The 23,987-nt window shown below is 44.5% G+C and overlaps 1 protein-coding gene across 3 annotated transcripts in view; it reads right to left on the bottom strand.

Moving 5' to 3' along the window:
* PPP1R14C (protein phosphatase 1 regulatory inhibitor subunit 14C) overlaps window positions 1–23,987 on the bottom strand; it is a 103,576-nt gene that overhangs the window by 18,438 nt on the left and 61,151 nt on the right. For all 3 annotated transcript variants that reach the window (XM_077149242.1, XM_077149243.1, XM_077149241.1), the window contains 2 exons: window positions 9,650–9,733; window positions 7,866–7,898 (listed from right to left, as the gene is read on the bottom strand). In XM_077149242.1, coding sequence (XP_077005357.1) covers window positions 7,866–7,898; window positions 9,650–9,733 — 117 coding nt within the window. The remainder of the gene's footprint in view (window positions 1–7,865; window positions 7,899–9,649; window positions 9,734–23,987) is intronic.

Below are 23,987 nucleotides of genomic sequence, written 5' to 3'. Positions count from 1 at the left end.
TCTCCTTCCATTTTTTGTTAGCCAAAAAGTGGCTTATGAGTCTGTATGGAGAAAGGCTTGTAACTGTTGTTATCATATTGACATCTGCCAGCATTAAGTCCTGAAGGGCATAACTGCATCCAAGTTTGTGTTTTCTCCCCCTCCTTTTACTTAAAACCACTGATATGATGTTGTTGATTTATTTTCCAGACTATCCACCTTTAAAGATTCATTTGTTCTGGTGGTGAGAGCAGCCCCATTAATCTGTTTCAGACATTCAGACAACTGCTCTTAGACGAATTAATTTTTTATGCAAATTCTAACTTTTATTCATATACAGCAGAAGGGTTCATTTGCCCTCATCAAATTCGGTCTTACACACATTTCATTCTTCCCTCACTGGTTAACAGGTTTCTCACAATCTGTACACTTCCAATCCAGACAATGGTCAAATAAGACCCATATAAATAAGCCAGACATGGTAAATAATAAATGGAGCAAACTCAGCAAAATCATAATCTCCCATTTTACAACTGCCACAGAAGGTGAGCTACTTTCACCAAAGTTTCTTACCAACAAGAGAGAATATCATTGGTTACAAAGACTTGAATCTTGACCAAATAAAGGAAACCCATTTCTAATCATCTTTTAGTTTGTTTCGGGTTGTGACCTTTCAGAAAAATCCGAAAGTCATGTGCCAACATGTCTTTAAATGATATCCTATTCTTCTGTTCAGGTAAGTTTCAACATGAGATGAGCCTGAGATGTTTTTAATGTAGGGTTGGTCAACTTTTAACACATGATCATTCATTCTGAATTTCTTGAAAAAAGAAAGGGCCATAAAATCACAATCCATCATTCACAAATGCCTACATTGTACTTTATAGCCTGTGTCTTTTTATAAAATTAATAATCATTAATTCCTAGAGAGAGGAAGCATTCAAAAGCATGACCCACATGACTCTTCCTCTCCCAGCCCCTCTTTCTTCCTCTTCATCATCCTTCTTCCACCATCACTGTTGCCAACATCAGCAGCATCACTGTCTTTCTGCCTCTAGGAGCTTAGAACAAAGGGCAGGGAATAAATGCTGAGTTTTGCTCCATGACGGCCTATTTTTGGCAAGCTTACCTAGCATTTCTGGGCCCACCTTTCTCAGCAAAGGAAATCTTACTCAGCTTTATAAATATTAGAGTGGAGTTTGTGCCCTCATCGCACGAGATTTCAGAGCCAGGCAGGATTTAGACTCAAATGAGGGCCCAAAATGCAGCTCCACTCCCTCCTTCCTCTCTCACTCTGGGCAGGTGGGGCCCAGTGCATAAAGAGCCGCAGTGGAAATGTGATCACAGCTGGCATATCAGAGCCAAAAACTTTTTGGCCTAACTTAATGTCCCCAGGGGTTCCTGGTAAGTAAATCAGCTTCCCTTATGGCTCAGCTGCCTCGTCCTGCCAGAACATGAGGCTTCCGGGATCAGAGGCTACAACCACTAGAATGCACTTGCATGCTTCCGGTGGTTCCTGGGAAGCTTCCCAACTCTTCCACTACTCAGGAACATTGTTCTGAAGGCAACAGGTGTCTTCCAGTGGGACAGGAAGATCAAAGGTGAAGGTGGAGGTATGCAGAGAAGGTAAGGTTTAACAAACGAATATGATTCCTGAATCATTAAATTGATATTTCTTTTAGTCTCTAGTATCGTAGAGCAGCTAGAAGTAAAAACCTAAAATTGTGGAACTGTAACCCATACCAAATTCTAAAATCTGTTCTACAACTAATTGCTGTGATGTGCTTTGAAATTATTGCTTTTTTGTATATATGTTATTTTTCACAAAAAAAAGAAAAAAGTCCATTGTGATGATAAAAAAATATATATTTATTCCTTCTAGCCTCCTATATTCTGGAGCAGCTAAAAGGAAAAATCTGGGAGGATCGTATGGCAGCCCATGACAAACTCTGGGATCTGTCCTGTAACTACTTGTGGAAGAGTGCTTTGAAAACCATTGCTTTTTTTTTCTTTGCTTTGCATGTATGTTATATTACATAGTTTTAAAAGTTAAAAAAAAAAAAAAAGCTGTCTTTCGGTTCACTGATCTAGCACTCCAGCTCTATTCCCCAGGCCAGACCAACCCAGGATTGCAGTCTCATTTTTTGGGGGGCGGGGGGGGGAAGCCCACGGGAAGCCAGATGACAAGGGTTTGACATGAGAAGGAGGTTACCCTGTCTGTGGATGCCCAGATACATTAAACTAAAAGGCTGGCTGCTTCTTCTATCTTCTCTAGTCAGTACTGCTCCCCTAAATCACATTTTGTCAACAAGCTGGTTCATAGCTTCAAGAATCATTGACTAAACTGACAGTCTGTGCTTCTGTGTTTTGCTTACTATTCTCATATTCTGTGAGCATTTAAATTCTCACCCACTGGTAAATGTGGCCTTGTCCTGGACCAGAACAGAGATTGTTTTAGAAATGGATACAGAAGTTAACTGCTTTCTCTCAGTCCCAATATTAGGCACATAGATGTCCAACAAACATTTGCTGAACAAATCAATACAGACTATAGTAAAATTCTAAGCTGTGTCTCTTCCAAGCATCCGCAGAGCTTTTCCATGTTGTAAATAGCCAGTTTGCACTTTCTTTCCACCGTCGGGGACTGTGAATATCCACGCACGTACATAAATTGAGCAATAATTCAAAATCATGGGTTCAAAGGCTAAATGGATGGAAATCTGATGTGAGCAGGGAGAGCTGACAACAGCCTCAACAAAACTCCTCAGTAAAAGGACACACAGTTGCCATGACACCTTGCAGAAGGGGATTCTGCCTTCCCAACACAGGAAGACACAGGTCGCTATCCATTTACAAACCAGCATAAGACAGCCCCTTCCCAGCCCACTGTGAAGCTACCACACTCTGTATTGGGCATGTCACTGGGTGGCAAACACACCTCCCCACCTACTCAGACCAAGAAGTCATCCTGGGCGGACCAGGGCACATGTGAAACTCTGATTTTTTATTTTTAAATTGTTGGATAAGATCACAAGCTCTATTTCACAACAAAATAAATGCATGGAAAGAAAATCCTGATGTTTATCAGTGCACAATGGCACGGACACCTTCAATTATGAACTAAGATTTTTTTAATGCAATTTTATTGAGATATATTATTTAACAGCCAGTTGATCCTCAAGCCCACTTTCTTTCCATCATCCCAGTACAATGCAGGCCCTCCTAAGTGATCTAAAGATTTGAGAACCATGCAAATTAAGAGTGAGAATTAGGAAAAGAACTCATTTAAGGATTTCCAAAGAGATAAAAGGGCAAATGTGGGGTTAACAAACACCAGCCCTCAGTCCAAACCCCTCCAGAGCATCTCTTCTTCTGAATTACATTCCTTGCACTGGTTCCTAGGCCCCTCCCACCCCCTCCACTTCACTGCCTAAGGACTGGTTCTGTCAACTGTCAATAAAACAGCCCAGCCCAATGAACGTGGTAGAACCACAGCTGGCCAGTGGCCCCAAGACCCCCACTCTAATTTTTACCATGTCCACTAGGCTATGACTACTCATCACTCCAATACAAATGATGTCCAAACTAAAATGATTCCTTTTCTTCTTGCATTGTATAGAAGGTAACATCCCTTTCTCTACCCTGAAGTCAGCTCTATTTTAATATCAGCTATATCAGAAATGGCATTTATTCGGTGGAAAGAAAATGAAAACACAGCTCTTACTCATCAATCACCAATGCCCTGGTGTGTGAACCACAATTATATCAGCTAAGGCTGCTGTGGTTTGAAAGGTCTGAGTCAGGGAAATGTACACTATAAGAGTTTGCAGTTCGGGAATGTGAGTCAAAAGGAGGAAACTCAAGTCCCTTCTTTATTAACTGAAGAACCAGATAGGATGAAACCAAGGATCCAAAGCACATGACAGCAGGTAAAGAACCAAGAACAGTGTCACTTCTGGGAAATTAGCAGATTTTTTACAGTCTATTCTTCATTTAATCATTCAAGGATGTCATTATTGGTGAATTTGGGCATATCGCAAATACTGAGCTTAATATGGAAAAGCATCCTCTCCTATAGACTCAGATTCAACAAAGATGTCAACGACCTACTCTGTGTCAAGCTTTATATTATGTGCTTTTGTATGTACTCTGACTTCTCCACTCATCAACTGGCCTTCAGTAAATTGCATAGCTTTTTTATGCCTCAACTGATAACAAGAGCATCAATCTCACAGCTTTGCTGTGAATATTGAATGAGTTCATTGTGTAACGTGATTACAAGTGCCTAGCATAGATTAAGCACATTAACAATTATTTAACTTTTATTATGATTGTTACTGTCACTGACATCCTCATTGCAAATAATCTTTACAAAAGCTTTTGGAGCTGGTTATTGTTACCTCCGTTTGATAGAGAAGGAAACGGAGGCTCAGTAAAGTTAGGAAAACTTTCTGGACTCCCATGGCTAGTGACAGCACTGGCATAGGACCCCGACTCTAAGACCATATTCTCCCCACCGTTCAGCCTGACTGCAATGAGAGCCTATAAATACGCATGTCCAAGTCAGCAGAGATGTCTCCTTTACAGGACTTCGAAAGGGCATAACAAGTGCATGGAAAATTCTTTTGATCAAAAAATAGCACCTCCACAGGAGACTACTTAAAAAGAACAGCAATTGTTAGGCATTTAGTTCAGACAGGACAAACTCCTTTAGGTCGCAGTCTCTTGCTAAATCCAGTAGCTTAGGAAGATGAGCATGATGGAAACAAAGAACCCAGATCAGGAGTCAGAAAATCGTTCCCTCCTCACCTCAGGGAGATCTTGGGCAAGTTCCCCAAAACCTCTTGACTTCAAAGGAGGATTGTGAGTAGTGCAAAAATATAATGCACATTAGTGCAAAGTGAATTATGGCCCTGTGGTCTTTTTGTTTGTTTGTTTTTGTTTTTCATATGGGCAGGCTCTGGGAATTGAACCCAGGTCTCTGGCATGGCAGGCGAGACTTCTGCCACTGAGCACCACTGCACCACCCAACCCTGTGGTTTTTATCATGACAATCCAGGTACCAGTAAACATGTGGTTCCTTTAACTATATAAGCTCAAAGTCAAAGTTTTCTAGGCTTTTCTGAAATGATCCTTTAATGGATAGGTGAACTCAATGGAAATTCCTCAGCATTTTACAGCATTTCCATTCCAAGGATCCATGAACTAAAAAAGAGCACAGAGATGTTCACTTGTAAACTCCAGAGCATTTTATTTCATTCTTCCTTTGGAAATCTGAAGTTCAATATTCAATCAGTATACCCTTTCATCTCAACAGCCTTCCTAGAGAGTCCAGATGAGGAATATTTTTGTTTCAGGGGACAAGACCCCCTCATTTTCCCTTGACCACATGGATGTTAAGTATGTGTAGATAGTTTGCTCCTGGAGTGTTGCAAAACCTGGGAGGGGAGAACGGGGCTCATTTCAAGAGAAAATGGAAGTACCTTCCTACTACTGACTGCTTTGGAAGCCAACCAGAAGAGAAACTACACGTCCAACTTTTTCCACCTAAATAAGCAAAACACAAATTTTTCCACCTGGGAGGAGAACTGAAGAGAAAAGGAATGACAAATTGATTAAATGGTGTATCTACATCTACCTGTCCATGTCTTCTCACAGAAACAACCTCCCTCCACCCAAACATGCTTATCCATTGCATAGTCTATCACTTCACTGACTTTTATCCTTGTCTTACCTTTGACAACAACTCAAAGCCATTCTCCAAATATATAATATCTTAACTTATTTTAATTCCTCAACTACCTATAAATAAAATGCCCTATTCCCCAAAGAGTGAAATGGTGAGAACTCCTGTCCCCCTTCCCCTCACTGCTTCCAGAAAGCCTGAAGTTAGACATCAACCCTCAGGCAGGAGATTAGAGTGTTAACCTCTGAAAAAGAAAAAGAAAATGGAATCTCTTAAGGAAAGAAGATCTGACTTTTGAGTACCCCCAACAAGATGAAAAATCTTGCCTTCAACCTTACTATTCTACAATGAGTCCCACCAATAGACAAATGATGCTCACAAGGAGATTCCAGTCAGCTTACCAGCTCCTCACACTCAAACCTGGGTACCCTGACAAAACTCAGCAAAGACAGACCAAAACAGACAGAGAAAAGGTGAGATTAAGGAAAAGAGAAAATTCAGAGAGCAAAATGATCATGGAAATAGGAACACAAAACGATCAATGTCCTCAAAGAGAATAAATTACACCCAAGAAACAAACTAAAGTCAAACAATGACCACAGAGAAAGGGCCCTTCAGTATTAAACAGAAGACAGTATAATAGCCACGTACAAAAGAATGAAATTGGAGCCCTACTTCATACTATATACAGAATTAACTCAAAGTGGATCAATGACCTAAATACAAAAGCTAAAACCATAAAACTCATAGAAAGAAGATAGTGGAAACTACAAACCAACTATACGCAACAGACAAATGTGGACCACTTCATCCAACCGCAGCAGGATACATATTCATCTCAAGTACACATGGATCATTCTCTAGAGGAGACAATATGTTTAGATCACAAAAAAACTGAATAAGTTTTAAAAGATTGAAATCACACGGTCTATCTTCTCTGCCAAGAACTGAATGAAGCTAGAAACTTAAAAACTATGGTTTTCAAAACTTTAAGCATGTATTTATGTTGATTAAAAATAAATATTTTAATAACTAAAATTTAAATTTGAAATCTCTTTGACTACAAGATGCATACAACATGAAGGAAAACTGGAGGGTATAAGAATAAAGCTCAAATAAGAAACTGATCTCCTAAGACACTTTTATCATTGAAATCTCCTATACTCTTGTAAATGCATGCTTTCCTCCTACTCTGTAATCACCCATCCTCAAAAATCTGAACCCTACCACTATTGCACTGATGTTACAAATAGATTCCCAAAAACGTTGTAGGTCTTCCGAATTCTCTGAGTTAACACAGATCCAAACTGAAAATACTTCTTTGGCAAATATTTTCATATCCGATCAAAACCTTAATTTCTGCAGTTTGTGTTTTTGTTCTTTGGAGTCTACATGAAAAGCTTTGGTCTAATTGGAACATTATCTGTTCTGTTTTACACTATTGTTTATACATTGACAAATATCCAAACCAAGCACAAAATTTCTTCTCCCAATAAAGGTAGTTTTTACAAAACAGTGACCTGCCTTTAAGCTTTTTAAAAATACATACCTACTCTCAGTTATAAACCTAAAATTTTTATTAAAATATTCCAAACCAGGCGGGCCTTGGTGGCTCAGCAGGCAAAATTCTCTCCAGCCATGCCAGAGACCCAGATTCAATTCCTGGTGCCTGCCCCTGCAAAAAAAAAAAAATCCAAACCTTCCCACTATTACTTTTGAAATCTGGCTTTTACATAGAGGAAAGCAATACCGCCAATTCTATTAGTTTTTTTTTTTTTTTTTTTTTTAAAGGAAAGACAGAGAGAAGGAAGGAAGGATAGAAGGAAGGAAGGAAGGAAGAAAGGGAAACATTTTTAAACATTTTCTTGTTTTATTGTATTCTGTTTCTCCGTTTTTGTTACATGGGCTGGGGCCGGGAATCGAACCGAGGTCCTCCGGCATAGCAGGCAAGCACTTTGCCCGCTGAGCCACCGCGGCCCACCCCAATTCTATTAGTTTTAAGTCTTCCTGAACCCATCATGTTTAGGCTCAGAAATAATCAGTTTATTACTATTCAAATATATGCATTTATGAATAATAGAATTACTGCTTTGTATACACATAATCAAACCCACTATTGTGACTTCGCTAAAAAAATATAGAAAAACTGATTTAATAAAAACAATTCAAACGTGGCAATTAAGTAAAGCAATTTGTTTACCTCAGTTGGTTTGTAGCAATCTACAAGGGCTTCCTAGAATTAAAAACACAGAAGGTCAGTTTTACTATTTAAAAATACAATATAATTTTTAAAGTGAAATTAAAATCAGTTCATCTCTAGAGAATTATTTTCATCATGGTAAATCAAGATTTCATACTATCTAGAATTACACCTTTTTATTATAGCACCGGTTGGTCATCTAAAGATACAAAACTTTATACCCTTAACATGAAGGAATGCCTTGTTCTTCACACACACACACACACACACACACACACACACACATACACACACACACAACCTATGTGGAAATTTTTCTGAATTGGAAAAAATTTATTTTTTGTATTACTGTAGCATTGAAAACAAAATCTGCCCCTTGGCCGAGTTATAAATACTCAGTTAAGAAAAGAGGTTCTCATAAGGAAAGCCAGGGATATTGAGTTATCAAGTAGGTTGTTGTTTGCAGAAAGAAATGAACTAATGACAGAAGCTCAAAGTCAGCAGTAGCCTTCAACAGGGACCAATTGCCCCACCCCAGTTTTCCTTTCATTTACTGAATACTATCCAGAGAGATGCAAACAGTTTTCAGCCCACACATCTGGCCAACAACCCTTACTCCTCTTTACAAAAACATACATATATACACACATCCCTTTCCTTTTGGTTGTCAATTTGCTTAATCGTAAACTGGAAAGACTTAGCATTGAGCCACTGTTCAAAAGATGGACAATCATGCTGGACATGGAGAGAGAAGGGGTCTGGCTTCTGTCCAGCACCAAGCCAACTTGGGGCATGACCTCTGTAGACTTCAGTGTCCTCCTCTTCTGTGTACCCTGAAGATAACTAAAGTCGCTTTCGAATTCTAAATTTCCAAAAGATTATTTTATGTCATTGCACTTTCTATAGAATTGGAGCCTGCTGTATCTGATTAGCTTTTTTTTCCCCAACTTTTATAACTAGAATGCTATTGTCTCCCAATTAAATATACAAAACAAAAAATAACCCTTAAACTGAAACTGTTCACCGCTCAGAGGAAACTAGCAATTATTGACACATTAAATCCATTAATACACTAAAATGTCCTCTGTGATTGCCTTTAGTGAGCCTTTGCCATTGGTGATAGCCAGTAGTCATTCACAGTAATTATCAGGGGACATTAAGAACTATAGCAGGCCAAAGGTAAATTGGCTTTTGAAACTCTCAAATGCAGATTTGAAAATTATAGATTTGACCTCCTCTGGAAAGGGAAATAAATATTTCATTGCTCTAGACTAAGGAATCATTAAACATCTCAACATCCATTAATGCACTAGAATGCTCTAAGGGGAGGGCCCTCTAATGGAAGATATTTTATCAAATAGAATGATGTTATAAACACACTTACATAGAAGTTCATTTCATGTATGATACAATCTGAAACTGGGAGACCAGAGCCCTGGTCTGGTGTGGTCCCTCTCCTTGACATACAATGTGTCACTTCATTCTCTGGAGAATGGATCTTCCTTTGGGGGCAGAGCAAGCTCTCTCTCCCAAGAAGCTGAGGCTGGAGGAAATCACGTTCATAAGGTCTTTGGGAACTGATTGGAGGCACGAACTGCCTCATCAGAGACATGGTTCATGAAAGTGAACATTTAGCACCCACTGCTCTCCTCTCTGCAAACTCCCACTGCCTGTGTCCTGGTGCCAACATGCCATGGGGCAGAAGCAATTCACGCCAAGCTCTGGAGCCCAAGTGCAGGAGCGCCTCCATCATCAAAAGGCCATAGATGGTGGAAGCAGCTTACCTGTAACTTTAAAGCTCTCTCTTCATCACTGGCTGCATCAAGAAGATCATCAATGTCAATTTCAACATCTGGCATTTCTTCTTCCTGGGGGGTTGGGGGCAAGGGGAACGAAGGTATTTTATTTAGTGAGAAATTAAATATTACTGAACTAATTTAGTTGAGTTAACTCAATGACTAGCTCATCAATTGAGATGGAAAGACAAGGTACAGAGGTGGAAAGAAGAGACTGGAAGAAGAGGAGGGAGAACAGGAGAGAAAGGAGGAGATAGGAGGAAGAGAGAAAGGGGAAAAGGTGAGAAAGGAGAAGAAGAACGGGGGAAGGGAGATGAATGGAAAGAAGGAGAGAGTGTAAAGAAGAGGAAGAGAGGAAGGAAAGGGAGGTGGGAGGGGAAAGAAGAAGGAGGGGAGAAGGGAACAGTGAAGGAGAGAGGGGAAAGAAGGAGGGAGAGGTGGAAGGAAAGGAGGAAGGAGGGAGGGTTAGAAGGAAAGGGAGAAGGAAGGCGGAGCAAAAGAGGTTTACAACAGCAGTAAGAAGTAATGATGTTTCAAAAATGACAATTTTCTGCTTTCTAGCAGAAAAGTGCACTGATAGTAGATAATGGGTGACTGGCAGATCATGGGAAGAATAGCATGTGATGCAGTTTCCTGCCTCCCTGGGGAACACTCAAATCTTTATTCAGAGTCCATGTCCTCCTCACAGCCCAGGGACCACCAGGGCTTCCATAGCAGGACACCAAGACAAAGCCTACACATCAGCATCACCTCAGCCCAGTTATTGACCCAGCAGGGGCCACAGGATTCATCTGGGACCAGTGGGACTTCAGGACAAGAAGCTCTGTCCTCAGAAGCACCTGCCTCATTCCCTCTGATTGATGGCAGGCTGAAGAAGGATGGAGCCCTGGAAATTGCCAGAAGCCATCTTGCAACCATGGAGGGAAGCAGAGTTTAGGATGAGTCTGATTTTGAGGCATGCAGCATAGGAAGAAATTGAGAAAATGGGGTCCTGAATAACATCATCAAGTCACAGGGTCAAACCCTGCAGAAGCCCATCTACCTGTGAGCCAGTAAATCCTTTATTGCTTCAGCCCATTTGAGCCAAGTTTAATATTCCTGCAAAAACATCCAATCAGAAAAGAAGGCAAGAAAATCGAAAGGGGGTTGGGTGCAGGACCTCCCTGATTTGGAATCTGCACTTCAAATACAAAATAGATCTTGGTGTCCTCATCTCTGCTGTCACCAGGTCTTCTCCACGCCTCTCAGAACATTTAAGACACAGCAGCACCTAGGGGTGCCCTGTAGGTTTGCATCTACCTTCTACCAGGAGTTTCTGCACCCAACTTTCTCACCACAAGAAGGCTGGGCAGCACCTGCAGAACCTACTCAAGGCCACACCTGGGTTTACCTGAGCTTCCCACTTCACGCAGCTATGAGTCTCATCTCTCTGTACTAGGCTGACTTTCTGACAACTTCCTTCCTGGTAAAATGCACTTGTTAAAGCAATAGTTCTTGGCCTTTTGTTTCCTGCCTCAAACCTAAAGAACACAAACCACTACCCTCAGGAACACCTGCTCCAAAAACAACCTCCCCTGATTCCCAGAGATTTATTCCTGCTCCCCTAGGGAATCTGTGTTTAAATCCTTTGCACAGGATTAGGTGGGGTAACCCACTTATCATCCACTGTAATCCATGTGATTGGTTTTAGATTATACCTGATGGGAGAACAGTTATGTATTCTTCAACATAATTGTCATATTTGACCTTGATGATCATTTACCTAGTAAAGGAAGTTGATACTATAGAAATAAGCTGTTTAAATAAGCAGGGGCATGGGCTCTGGGGCCAGACAGCCTGGCTCCATGTCCTGCCTGGCACTGGCTCCTACTCGCTGTATGCCCATTGGCTGGACTTGTAGGCTCTCTGGTCCCTGTCTTCACCTGATAATGGGGCAGTGAATAGTAATTACTTCACAAGGTTGGTATGCAAATGAAGTCAGTTCATCAATACCACAATCTTAAAACAGTACCTGGCATGCAACTAACACCCCCAAGCACTGATGATTATTTCTACAATACCACAAGATATGCAATTAATGTGGGAAAGCTCAGGTAAAACAGAAGGCAAACTGAAACTACACTAGGGCTGTGATCCTAACATCCTTAGACTTATTAGGGTCAAAAGTGTTAAAATAGTAATAATAACAAAAGATGAAACCAGTCTCTCCTTAGAAAGTTCTAAAGATTCAGAACAGGGAACCACTGCTTCTTGCTGGTGAATGGTGAAAGGACTGAAATTAAAACAAGAGCCTCTGGCTCCCCAGGATCCTTGGGAAAGCTGGATGGCATGGGATGTGTATTCGCCATGGAGACACTTGCAGGTGTCTGCCCTGCCCTAGGAGCTCAGGCTTTCCCTCCTTCCTAGACTTCATCCTACATGGTATCCAGCCCGTCCCTCTCCGGACTGGCACAGAGCAGCTGTCTAAAATGGGATGCCACGTTCCAGCCCTCTTACGGCAGGGCAGGCATGTGGGTACAAGTGCGGCCTCGCTCAGGGATGTGGATGCAGAGGGGACCCCAAGGCTACACCTCACGGTCAGAATGTGGGAAACTGCTCCAAACATGCCTGCTGCTTCCCTTTGTGAGGACCAGGCACTTACTTGCTGCTGCCTCACCCCCCAACAAGCCCTGACACACCCCTGTCTGACCTCCTAATTGTGTGTGTATATTTGAAATCACATTGAAATGAACACTGGAGGTGTTGGGGGTGGGGGATCACTTACAGAGCCAAACACAGCAGGCTGCTCAGCTTCCAAGGCAAAGCTTCCATAGAAGAAAGCACCAACAAATAAGCTCAGTAACGAATGGCCTATCAACAGGAATGCAGGGATGGCTGCTGGGAAGTCAGGGTGTAGACAAATGACAATAGATGATCCTCAGGTCAATGGTAAGTGGCCACTGAAAAAGGGCCATGTGTATGCATGTGTGCTCCTTAAATGCGGCCTGAGAGTGATTTGCTTCGTCCACAGCACAGGACAGCTCTCCTGATAACCCTGGAGGCCAATTCAGCTGACTGTGTTCAACAAAAATCAGAGATACCCACAAGTTCCCATTTGGATGGTAGTTGATAGTGTCCCCTTAATATATCCCTAGCCTCCCCCCAAAAAGCCCAGACACTTGCAATCAGTATTTATACTTTGCGCAGATACGGGCACATATTGGTGTCATGGTTTCTGGAGTAGACCATCAAGCAGAGGAAGCAGGAATCAGAACCTGCTTGAGGAATCACACGGCTATGGGAGCCTGGTGTCTGCAGCTCTCAGAGGGAATGAAAGAACAATAAGTGATGACCGCATCAGCATAAGACAGCGTGAGGTTTCCCTACAAACTACTCAGCTTCCATACCCTGCTGGGCTTGGCTGAGCAGGTGTTCACTTGTGTGGCTGAGCAGGCCCCTCCATGAGGGGTGTCCTCAATTCTCCCATCACTGGTGAATGTGGCCAACCACGACATCCGGCCCATTTCCACTAACCTTCAAGATCTGTGCTGTGCAATATGAGAACCGTATGTGGTATCTAAATTTAAATTCATTAAAATTAAAGGAAAGTATACATTCAGCCCCCAGGTCAGGTACTCCCCTGGCCAAAAATTTAGCCACATTTCAAGTGCTCAGTAATAGCCATAAGTAGCTAGAGGCCATTGTCCTGGACACAGAACACATCCCTCATTGCAGGAGGTTCTTTTGGGCTGCCTTTTTAGGTGCATGGTCCAGGGTCTCCTTCATGGAAGGCTAGTATTCTATCACTGAACCACCTGTGCACCCCAGGAGGCTCTTTTGGATACTGACACTCTGGAGTCCACTCACCTCTGGCCCAGAAGTTGGGAAACAAAACATCCTCTCTTCTCAAAAGAACTTGACAGAAGTAAAAAAAAAAATGCACAGGAGCTTGAGTCCCTACCACTTCCCAAAGGCATGTGTGGAAACCCTGGCCTTAGTTCTCCAAGTGGACAGTGCCAAATAAATATCTACTGATTAATAATAACAACACTCATTAGACATAGGCAGTTTCTGCCAACCCCTGGCACTTCCCATCCATAATGATCAAGACCATTCTTTCCCATCATCCTGTGTACATTGTGAGACCCCTGGGATCTCCCTACAATTCAATACAGCGGTTAACTCACAAGCACAAGCTCTGGTTAAGTCTCCAAGGGTCCCATCAGAATGCAGGCCTGGACCCTTTTATTGTTGGGTGACCTGAAGTCCACAATTGCTCAGGGCATGGAAAGAGCCTGAACTTAGCATGCAGGCCAGGTGCATGGAGCTGGCTGCTCTGAATGCTGGTGCAGCTGGAGCAAAGTCTCAGGTGGGAGGGACACAGACATGGGCAATGAGGGTAGGTATGGAAAGTCCAAGTAAACAAAACATATCTAGTATCTGGTCTAGAATCCTATCTATCTATGATATTTAACATGCTTAATGAGGAGTGTGGAGACATTCTCAATCCAACTGAAGTTCTACTTGGCTCACTCTCCTGTGTGCAGCATCACAGAATAACCTTGGTGATGGCTCAAATGACAAGAAAGAAAATACGCACCCAGACCATAAAAGTGGGTCAGAGGTTAATTGTGTTTTGGTATTTTTGCACAAGAGAGACACATCATCCAAAGTGGCTCTGTTGATGAAGTCTTCAGAGTCCCTGGAGTATGTCAGCAAATAGTACATTCCACATTTGGTCAGAGGCCTCCAGTGGGTACCTAGTGAGGGGCTTTCAGGCTCAGCCCAGCTCCAATACACAGCCATGACACACAGCAGCATAAAATAAGAGAGATGGTGGTGAATTGAATTAAGTACACCCAACATAGGTAAACTCTTAATCTTAATCCATGTCTCTGGATGCTGAACCCATTGTAAATGTGACTGCTCGTTATGTTATTTTCAGTTAAAGAGTGGCCCAACTGAATGAGGTTGCGTCTTAATCCATATTACTGGTAGGCTTACAGAGAAGAAACCAGAAGCCAAGAGTTGGAGAAGACCACAGAGAGGAACTGAAAGTCAGAAGAAACGAGAAGAGCAGAAACAAGGAGAAAGATCATGATGAGACGGGAGGCAGAGATGAAAGTCAAGGAAACCCAAGGATTCCAACACCAGAACACTAGTCTTCATGAAGAAAGCATGGCTTTGTCAATGCGTGCAAGACTTCTTGTAGACTCCAAACTGTGAACCAATATATTCTTGTTGTTCAAGTCAACCTATTATGTGGTAATTGTCATGGCAGCCTGGAAAACTAAAACAGACCCCCACGTGCTTTAGTAATCTAGGAGAAGAAAAGACTTCCACCTGGGCAGGTGGAGAGCATCCATCGCACAGAGGGGTGAGTCAGCTGGCCTTGAGGAATGACAGGTAGGATATGGACAGGTTTAGAGGCGGGGGAGGAAAGCATTCACAGGGGGGCAAAATGGTACATAAGTGACAAAAATACAAGGTGCTGGTCCAAATAGCAGATGTAGAAGGGTCCTGGGCCTGGCAGGCAGCCAGCTCAGGACTGCAAATACTAATGCTTTACAGGTCAGATGGGGACAGACATAAGAGAACAGCAGGCCATGGCGCAATAAAGAGTGATGAAGAGTGTGGCAAACTAGAGAAAACACATGCCAGGGAACGGCAACAGCCAGCATCCTGGCTGACTTTTAAGAATACATGCTTAGTACTGCCAGAATCTCTGAAAAAAAAAGGTAAAAATATAGATTTCAATGTAAAAATAGCCCAATTTTTTAACTTGGCAAATAATTCCTTAACATACTGTACAGGCCAAACAAAATCCACCAGCCCTCAGGATGCCGATTTTGGCTTGTCTGAAGAGACAGTAGCCACTGAAGGCTCTGGAGTAAGGGAAGGAAATGAGAGAGGGAGGGTCAGCCCAGCCACAGACCCAGGGCCAAAGGGAGGAGGGCAGAAGGCAGAGGATGGTCACCCTTGTCCAAGTGGGATGTAATGGGGCTGAAGTGCAAGTTGTGGCAAGAAAGAAGAGAAGATGCAAAAAACAGTAAGAAGTAGGGAGTGAAGAGCAGATGGAAGTTGGAGATATTGGATGAAAGAGAAGGAACTGGTAAAGAAAAGATTCAGATTTCAAATGCCAATGGCTTTGGAAAAATATGGTGATAACAAGGAGCCTACCCAGGCTCTTGAAGACATTTCACAAACCAGCCAGTATCCAGACTTGAGCCAATGCCAGTGCCACAGCAGCAGGATTCCCTCTCCTCTCCCCGCCACCACACCACCATATAGGTGTGTGATGCAAGGGCTAGTGATAGAAGCACAGCCATGCAGGGGAAATGGCACTCACAGCCAAGTCTGCAACAGCCCAGAGCTCAAACAGACTAGGGACACAGGGTCCTACCAGCATGCAGGGATGACAGCAAGGCAGAGTCCACCAACACTGCTGGCCCTGAGGGAAAATGCATACACATACACACACTCATACAACTCTCACACCCACACATGCTCACATACACATTCACATACATGCATACCCACTACATGCATACTCACACACATACATACACATGCTCATACATGCATATAACTCACACACATATACACACTCACAAACACATATATATATACTCATACACCTACACACATACTCACATACAATCATACACACTCAAAATTCACATTCACAGCCACCACACATTCACTCACGTACATACACACTCACGCGCACACACACATACACATACACTTCTAACAAGGAGAAAAGTATCTTTATACATTGTGACCCCTACCAAGTGTTGTTGTCAGCTTTTAAAACGTACAAAGGATCATCCTTCCCACACACACAAACTCACACACATGTGGTGAGAGATGGGTAGGCATGCTCACACTAAGCACTTGAGTGGTTTTTGAGCTCCATGATGTCCACCTTAACAGCTCCCTGAATGAGCAGTAGCAGTGACAGTGGTGTCTATGTCAAAATAGGAGTGGCAAAGTACCGCAGGATTAAATGCTGCAAAGATTGTGGCAGCTGGAGGAAGAACACAGGGGAGGGAGGAGAGAACAGCGGTGGAAGTGCAAACACCAGCCTGTCATGACCTGCCAGAAAATTCACTGGAAGAACAGTCAAAGCCTCTGATATCTTGCTTTTGCATGTGCTTGCTTGGGAAAGTTGGCACAGGATTTGCATAAAAATGATAGAGCAAACCAAGTCTTTGGGGGTCACGCGAGCTCTCTATGAAAATGCCTAAATTCCACATTTTCATTTAAATGGCAATGCAAGAAACTTTCTATAAGTAAGCGTACTGAAAGAATGTTCTGATGACCATCCTATAACCAAGTTGTGCCATAACCAGCTCTTTGTCTACCAAGAACTACACTAACCATCTTGGGCAAATGAGAAAAAAGCCAAAGGGCAGATTCAATCTATAAATGACTTGTTCACACCAAGAGAACCAAAAGACATTCCTCTAAAGACAGTGAGCTGCAGCAATCCATTCCTTGTTCCTGCTGCAAAAAGAATGACGTCAACCATCACTGTAAATTAACTTTGTGAATTTGAGTTACATTTGTTGTGAGGTTAATGTTTAGTTGGCAATTTTCATTTGATTTTATAACTGGAAAAACCATAAACATAAGGAGTTTATTTCTGATTTTAAGAGCTAATTATTTAAATAACGTCATATTATTGAAAGTTTAAACAGCCCTGACATCTGTAAGAAATTTTTTTCCACTTACAGAAGGGCCCAGCCTACCCCAATGTGGTAGTTAGATTCAGTTGTCAACTTGGCCACGTGAAAGCACCTAGTTCTGTTGCTGTGGACGTGAATCAATGGTGTGTGAACTTCATCTGTTGTTGATCACCTCCGCAGTTGGCTAGGAGGTGTGCCTGCTGCAATGAATGATGTTTGACTTAACTGGCTGGTTTTAAATGAGAGAGCTCAATCCAGCACAGCCCAAGCAGCTCAGCATACTTCATCTCAGCACTCGCAGCTCAACCCAAGCCTTTGGAGATGCAGAAAGGAATCACCCTGGGGAAAGTTGTTGGAACCCAGAGACCTGGAGAGAAGGCCAGCAGAGATCACCCTGTGCCTTCCCACATAAGAAAGAACCTCAGATGAAAGTTATGTGCCTTTCCTCTGAAGAACTAATGAAATAAATCCCCTTTTATTAAAAGTCAATCCATCTCTAGTGTGTTGCATTCTGGCAGCTAGCAAACTAGAGCAACCAACACACATCACTCTGAAATAACAGCATGCAGGGGATGAAGGGAAGATCCTGGTGGCTTCCAGAAGGAAAGCAGATCGACCCACAGAGGAGGATCCAGTGGCATCAGACTTCCAACAGCAACATGGAGAGCTGGACGGAGACCCAGGAAGCAGCGATTCCAAAATCCTGAGAGAAAGGATTTCCAACCTCAACACCTACATCCTCCCCACTCAATCAAGAATTAGGGGGAAACATAGACCTCTTGAGACACATTGGATCTTAAGTCTTAAAATAGTTACCTTCCATGTTCAAGAAGGTATGTTCCAGCAACACAAAGGACTGAGCTGAGAAAGTTATCTCCGTGTAAAATTAAGGCCAGGGGCAGGTACTAAAGTCCAAACTGGGGAGGGGGCTGTGAGACATTGAGAAGTAAAGAATAAAGACCATGGAGGCTTATAGGATGGGAAAGCTGAGCAAGAAGAGCAGGAGCCAACCCATAAGTAATAAAGAGCACAGAGTCCGAGGCCTGGCTGCCACATCTGCACAGGCATCTGAGCCATGGGATGGGGCTCAGGGAGGGCAGCCTCTATGTTGGCCTCAGGGAACTAAAATGGGGTAAACAGAACCTTGGCAAATGGCTTGAGCCTGCCCTATGACTATTTCCCTAAAGCACACTTGTTTTAAAAGTCAAATAACCCCTGTGGCTGAAGCTTGCTCAGAGCCAAACAGTAAAACTTGCTGTCTTAGTGCACCAGGGCTGCTATAACTAATATCACACACTGGTTTCACTTAAACCTCAGGAATTTAGGGTCTCACGGTTTGGGAGGCTAGAAGTCCAACATTAAGCAGTTGGCAGGATCAGGCTTTCTCTGAAGTCCTTAGTTAGAGGTTGGCAGGAAACCCATAGCTCAGTCTCTGCCTCTGTCACATGGCCATCTCTCTCCCAATCTGTCTCCTAATACTGCATCCAAATTAAATTTCCTCTGCTTCAAAGGACTCCATCTAATTGAATTAAGGCCCTATCACAGTTTGAATTTGTCATGTACCCCAGAAAAGCCAAGTTCTTTAACCCTTATTCAGCATTGCTGGGTGGGAACTTTTTGATTGTTTCCATGGAGATGTGACCCACTCAATTGTGGGTGGTAACTTTTGATTAGATGGTTTCCATGGAGATGTGTCTCCACCCATTCAAAGTGGGGTTTGCTTATTGGTGCCCGTTAAGAGGGAAGCATTTTGGAAAGAGCCACGAGAGCCCACACAGCCAGAGACCTTTGGAGATGTAGAAGGAAAATGCCCCATGGGGGAGCTTCATGAAACAAAAAGCCTGGAGAGAAAGCTAACAGACGTTGCCATGTTCACCATGTGCCTTTCCAGTTGAGAGAGGAACCTTAAATATCATAGGCCTCCTTGAACTAAGATATCTTTCCCTGGATGCCTTAGGTTGGACATTTTCATAGTCTTGCCTTAGTTTGGACATTTTCATGGCCTTAGAACTGTAAACTTGCAAAGTAATAAATTCCCCTTTTAAAAAACCATTCTGTTTCTGGTGTATCACATTCTGGCAGCTAGCAAACTAGAACAGGCCCCGACCCTGACTGAATTTGGCCTCATCCTAACCAGTAACATCTTCAAAGGTCCTATTTCCAGATGGGTTCACACCCATAGGGCTGGGAGTTAGGGCTTGAACATGGCTTGTGGGGGATATGATTCAATTCCCAACACTCCCCAAATGCCTTCTTTAAAAATATCCAGATGGCCTGACTGAAATGTGTTAAATGGTGTCTACAGAAGCCACCTTTCTTGCCACTGGAGAGAGAGACCCTGATCTGTCTTTGTTCCATGCACCCCACAGCTAAGGGTCATTTCTGGAACACTCAGAGCATACAGGAATTACAGCTGCAGCAAAGGGGAGAAAAGCACAGGACATGTGCCCTGCAGCCCATCCCCAATGCCACTTCTCTCCCACTACTTTAGAAAACACTTCACAGCACAAGTGAGCAAGAGTGACATTGTCTTGTGTCTCAGTTTGCCAAAGTTACTATGACAGATACCACACAATGGGTTGGAACAAGAATGTATTGTCTCATGGATTTGGAAGCCAGAAGTCCCACATCAAGGTACCAGCAGAGCTTGCTTTCTTCCTGTCTGTACCATGCCAGCAAGTCTCTATGACACGGCAATCTCCTTCTCCCTCCCCTTGTGTCTGTCCCCCTGCTTCCTCTGCCTCCTGCCTCCTATGGACTGCCAGCATCTCAGTCTCCTCTGTTTAGAAGGACTCCAGTCACATGGAGTAAGGTCCACCCTGCTTCAGTTTGGCCTCTTCCAATGGGAGCTTCAAAGACCCTACTCACAAATGAGTCTACACCTTAACTAATAACAACCTCTTCAAAGGTCCCTATTAACAAACGGGGTTCACACCCACAGGAACATGGATGAAGGCTTGAACATGTCTTTGTGGGGGACATGACTCAATTCTCCAACATTTTATAAACACCTTTAATGTTTTAATAACTCCCAAACTTTCCTCAGCACTTTGGTACTTACAATAAACCCCCTGTGCCCATGCAGTGTCCCAGGTGAGACCTGCTGTCTAGGAGTCAACACCACAAATGAAGACTGGCTCAGAGACGCAGAGGCTCCCATCACTGGTCACATTTGATCATCCTATAATTCGGCCCCAGAAATATCCACACAGTATAATACTATGCCTCCTCCTTGCCAGAACTGTTCTGGACACCAGAGACAGTGGGTGGACAACACCAACAAACTGCAAATTGTTCGCTCTCGCAGAGGTCAGCCCTGACAGGGAAGGACAGTGGTGAATGATTGCAAAGATGGTGTAGCAAATGAGGATGCACGTTTTTGAGAAATATTAAAGAGGAGAGAGGGACAGGAGGTGGGAGGGCTGGGATTTGAGATTGGGTGGTCAGTGTAGGACTTGGTGAGAGAGAATTCAAGTAAAATACACAAAAAAGGTGAGGGCAGGAGCACTTTGGTGCCTGGGTACCAACAGGAGGGTGGGTTGGCAGGTGTCCAGGTATGTCTGAGAAGGTGCACAGAGCTCAGGGTCACATCGTGGGGCTGAGGAGGGGAAGCAAAGGATGTGAGATTCAACGGCCCCTGCAAAGACTCTGACTGGTCCCGTGAGGGAGAGAAATGCCTCTAGGGCTTTGACCTGCTTGGTTTTACCTTTAGAAGGATCACCTTGTCTGCTTTGGGAAGAACGGACTCCAGGACCATGTCGGAGGCCACAGAAATAACCTGGCATGAGACAACCCAGCCTGGATGAGGGCAGCAGCGCAATCTATGTCCTGCTCTTATAGACAAGCCCACTTAGGGATCTCCACTGAACTAACCTTGAAAGGCAAATGGGTAGACCTAAAGCACTGCCCGGAAGTAGGGTGGCTGAGGCTAAAGCACCTGGCAAGATGCAGGTCCCACATGCACACCTACTGCCAGGTACAGCAGGTTGATGTGATGCGGCAGGGGAAATGGGGTGGACAGGGGGTAAGGGTAGCCCCCATTGCTGCAGTGGGAAAGCAGCAGGGCAGCCTGTAGCCAGCTGAGGAGAAGCTCATTTAGACCTAAAACCTGCTTCTCTTTGCCACCCAAACCCAGGTCGGTCCTTCTCGGATACCCCCTCCTCTGCGGGGTGATCAGGCTGGAATGGTGGGGTAAGACCTCTTTCACACCCCAAGACTCTCCCCTTCCTAAAACCCTGCTTCAAGCCCATTTGTTTCCTGGACAGGTGCAGCTCTCCAGGTGGCGGTGGAGAAGGGCTCAGAGTAGGCAAAAACGAAGGGACTTGTCCAGCCCTTGGTCTCAAATGGTACCTTGGGCTACCTGCTTCTGGGGTAGAAGATGCCAGGGTTTGGGTGAGCAGAAAGGGAACTGAGCCAGCATAGCTCTGACCGCCCACGCACACCGGCCGAGCCAGCAGTGGGTGCCCTGGGGAGGGAGTGTGGGTGAGGCAGGTCCAGGTCCACCCCTCACCTCTGCTCTTCACGGCCTGCGCTGCCCGGGGCATGACAGCTGTCAAATGGCAACTGCGTCTACTTAATCACAGGAAATCCGTAGGAAACTGACACAGCAGTCCACCAAGCTGACTGGGGGCCCTGACTCCTACAAAATGTGTTTCACATAAAAGGGAATCTTTCACTCCTGGTGCTTAAAAATCGCAAATAAAACCTTAACACATCACCAAATTGTTCCAAACCACAACGGTTAAAAGGGAAAAAGGGAAAGAAAAATGCAAGCAGAGACCCCCAGATGCAGAGCTTTCTAGGACTGAGAATGCTTTGCGCTGCCTATGAACACTAAACTTGCACAGCTGGTTGCTAACAATGCCAAAGTGACAAGAAGCATGTGGCTGTACTTAATAAGGTATTCTAATCAGAACAGCCATAGCACAAATTAGGAAGACAGCATCCTACAGCCCTGGCTGAGGGGCACAAAAGTCCCCACCCCATGACCACTGCGCTGATTGACAGCAAGGCCTCCCTTCCAGGCCTCAGCTCCCCTGACATAGTAGAAGAGACAAGTTGATATGGCCTGCTGGCCTCCACACCTGGACTGGGGCAGCAGGGGAGAGGATGGCGGTGCCAGTTCCTGTTATAGCATGCGGATCAGTAAAAAGGCCCCAAGTGTACAGAACAAGGTCCGTCCTTAAAGCAAGGTGCCATGGGGCCTGTCCCTGCAGGAGAAAAGCTACTACATCATCCAGGCTGGCTCTGCCCCATGGAGACTGATTGGGCCAAGGAAGCCCACAGGACAACAATAAAAGCCAACTGTAGGGCAGACAAGAATGCAAATGAGAGCCTGAGAAATCTAAGCAGGGAGGTGCAGCTCAGTCTGAGGATAGTGGGATGGAGCTGGGCAGGGCCCAGGAAGCCGCAGCTGTGTGCCAGAGTGGGGTGCAGGCAGGAGCACTCCTAAAGACAAGGGGAGACTTGAGGCCAGCAAGGCAGGAAGGCCCAGCCATCCCCCCAGTGATGTGCTGCATGAGGTCAAGACAGGGACAAGACTGGTCCCCTTCACCTCCTGCACGCCCTCTGGGAGGGCAAGAGGAGGTTGGGCTTGGGGCGTGGCTGCCTCGAGGGTCAGAGGCTGGGCCCTGAACACATGGTGGGGTGAAGTCACCCTGAGAAGTCACCCAACTGCCCTTGGACGAACTCCAGAGTTTCAGGGAGTGAGGCCAGAGCTGGTGTGTGAAACGGGCTGACCACAGGAATAGGGCTTTGTAACAATCACGACAATTTACATCTAAATTTACATCTTGCTACAGGGCAAGTGCCCAGGGACGCCTCAGCCCCTGCCCCCACTCCTGTCGCCCTCATCCCTACACTCCAATTCATCTCCAAGCCTATCGGTTTAAACGTCTCCTGATGGGCACTTACACACACATTCACACCCCAGTCTAAGCAAAGTCACCTTTTACCCAAGCTGATACCTGTCCTCCTTGCTGGCTTCCACACATCCCTTCCTGTCTGCCTCCATCTGATATCCACTCTGCAGCCAGTGAAGCAACATTAAGAACACAGATCCATTATTCCCCTGCTTAAAACTCTTCAGCAACTTCCCACTGCTCTTAAGACCCAAAATTCCTAACCCATATCCAAGGCTCTGCAGCTATGTCCTGGGCTTTTCTTCTCCAGCCTCAGTCAGCCCTGTACTCCCTTCTCTCTCAGTGCTCCAGCCACCCTGTCTTCCTTGCTAGCCCCTTCCTCTCCCTCAGTGGCCCCCACTTGGTCTCCACAGGGCCTTTGCACGGGTCTGGTGGGCTCCTCCCATTCTCTCTCCTCAGCAACTGCTCCCCAAAGACAAGGACAGCCCCCAGCCCACACCCCGACATGGGCACCAGCCACCTCAAACAAGCAGTTACAAAGGCCCATATGAGGTCTCCCTCTGCAAACCATAAGCCCCTCCAGCTGCACCTCCTACAGAGCCTGGACCCCAGCTAAGCCCTCGGCAATCCCTCTTCTAGTTAAAGAATGAATCCTTCTCCAAGGTGGGCGTCGACAGCATCTCTGGTTTACAGGTGGAATGTTTGAATATCTTACCCAGCGGGGTGTAGGTTCAAACCCAGACTCTCTGACCCTAAAGATTATGGTCCCAGCCACCATGCTCTGGGCCTTTGGAA

This window comes from Tamandua tetradactyla, chromosome 2, assembly GCF_023851605.1.
Source record: "Tamandua tetradactyla isolate mTamTet1 chromosome 2, mTamTet1.pri, whole genome shotgun sequence".
Classification (NCBI taxonomy): Eukaryota; Metazoa; Chordata; class Mammalia; order Pilosa; family Myrmecophagidae; genus Tamandua; species Tamandua tetradactyla.
Note: the sequence above shows the minus strand (reverse complement) of the source record. Positions and strands in the feature narration are given on the sequence as shown.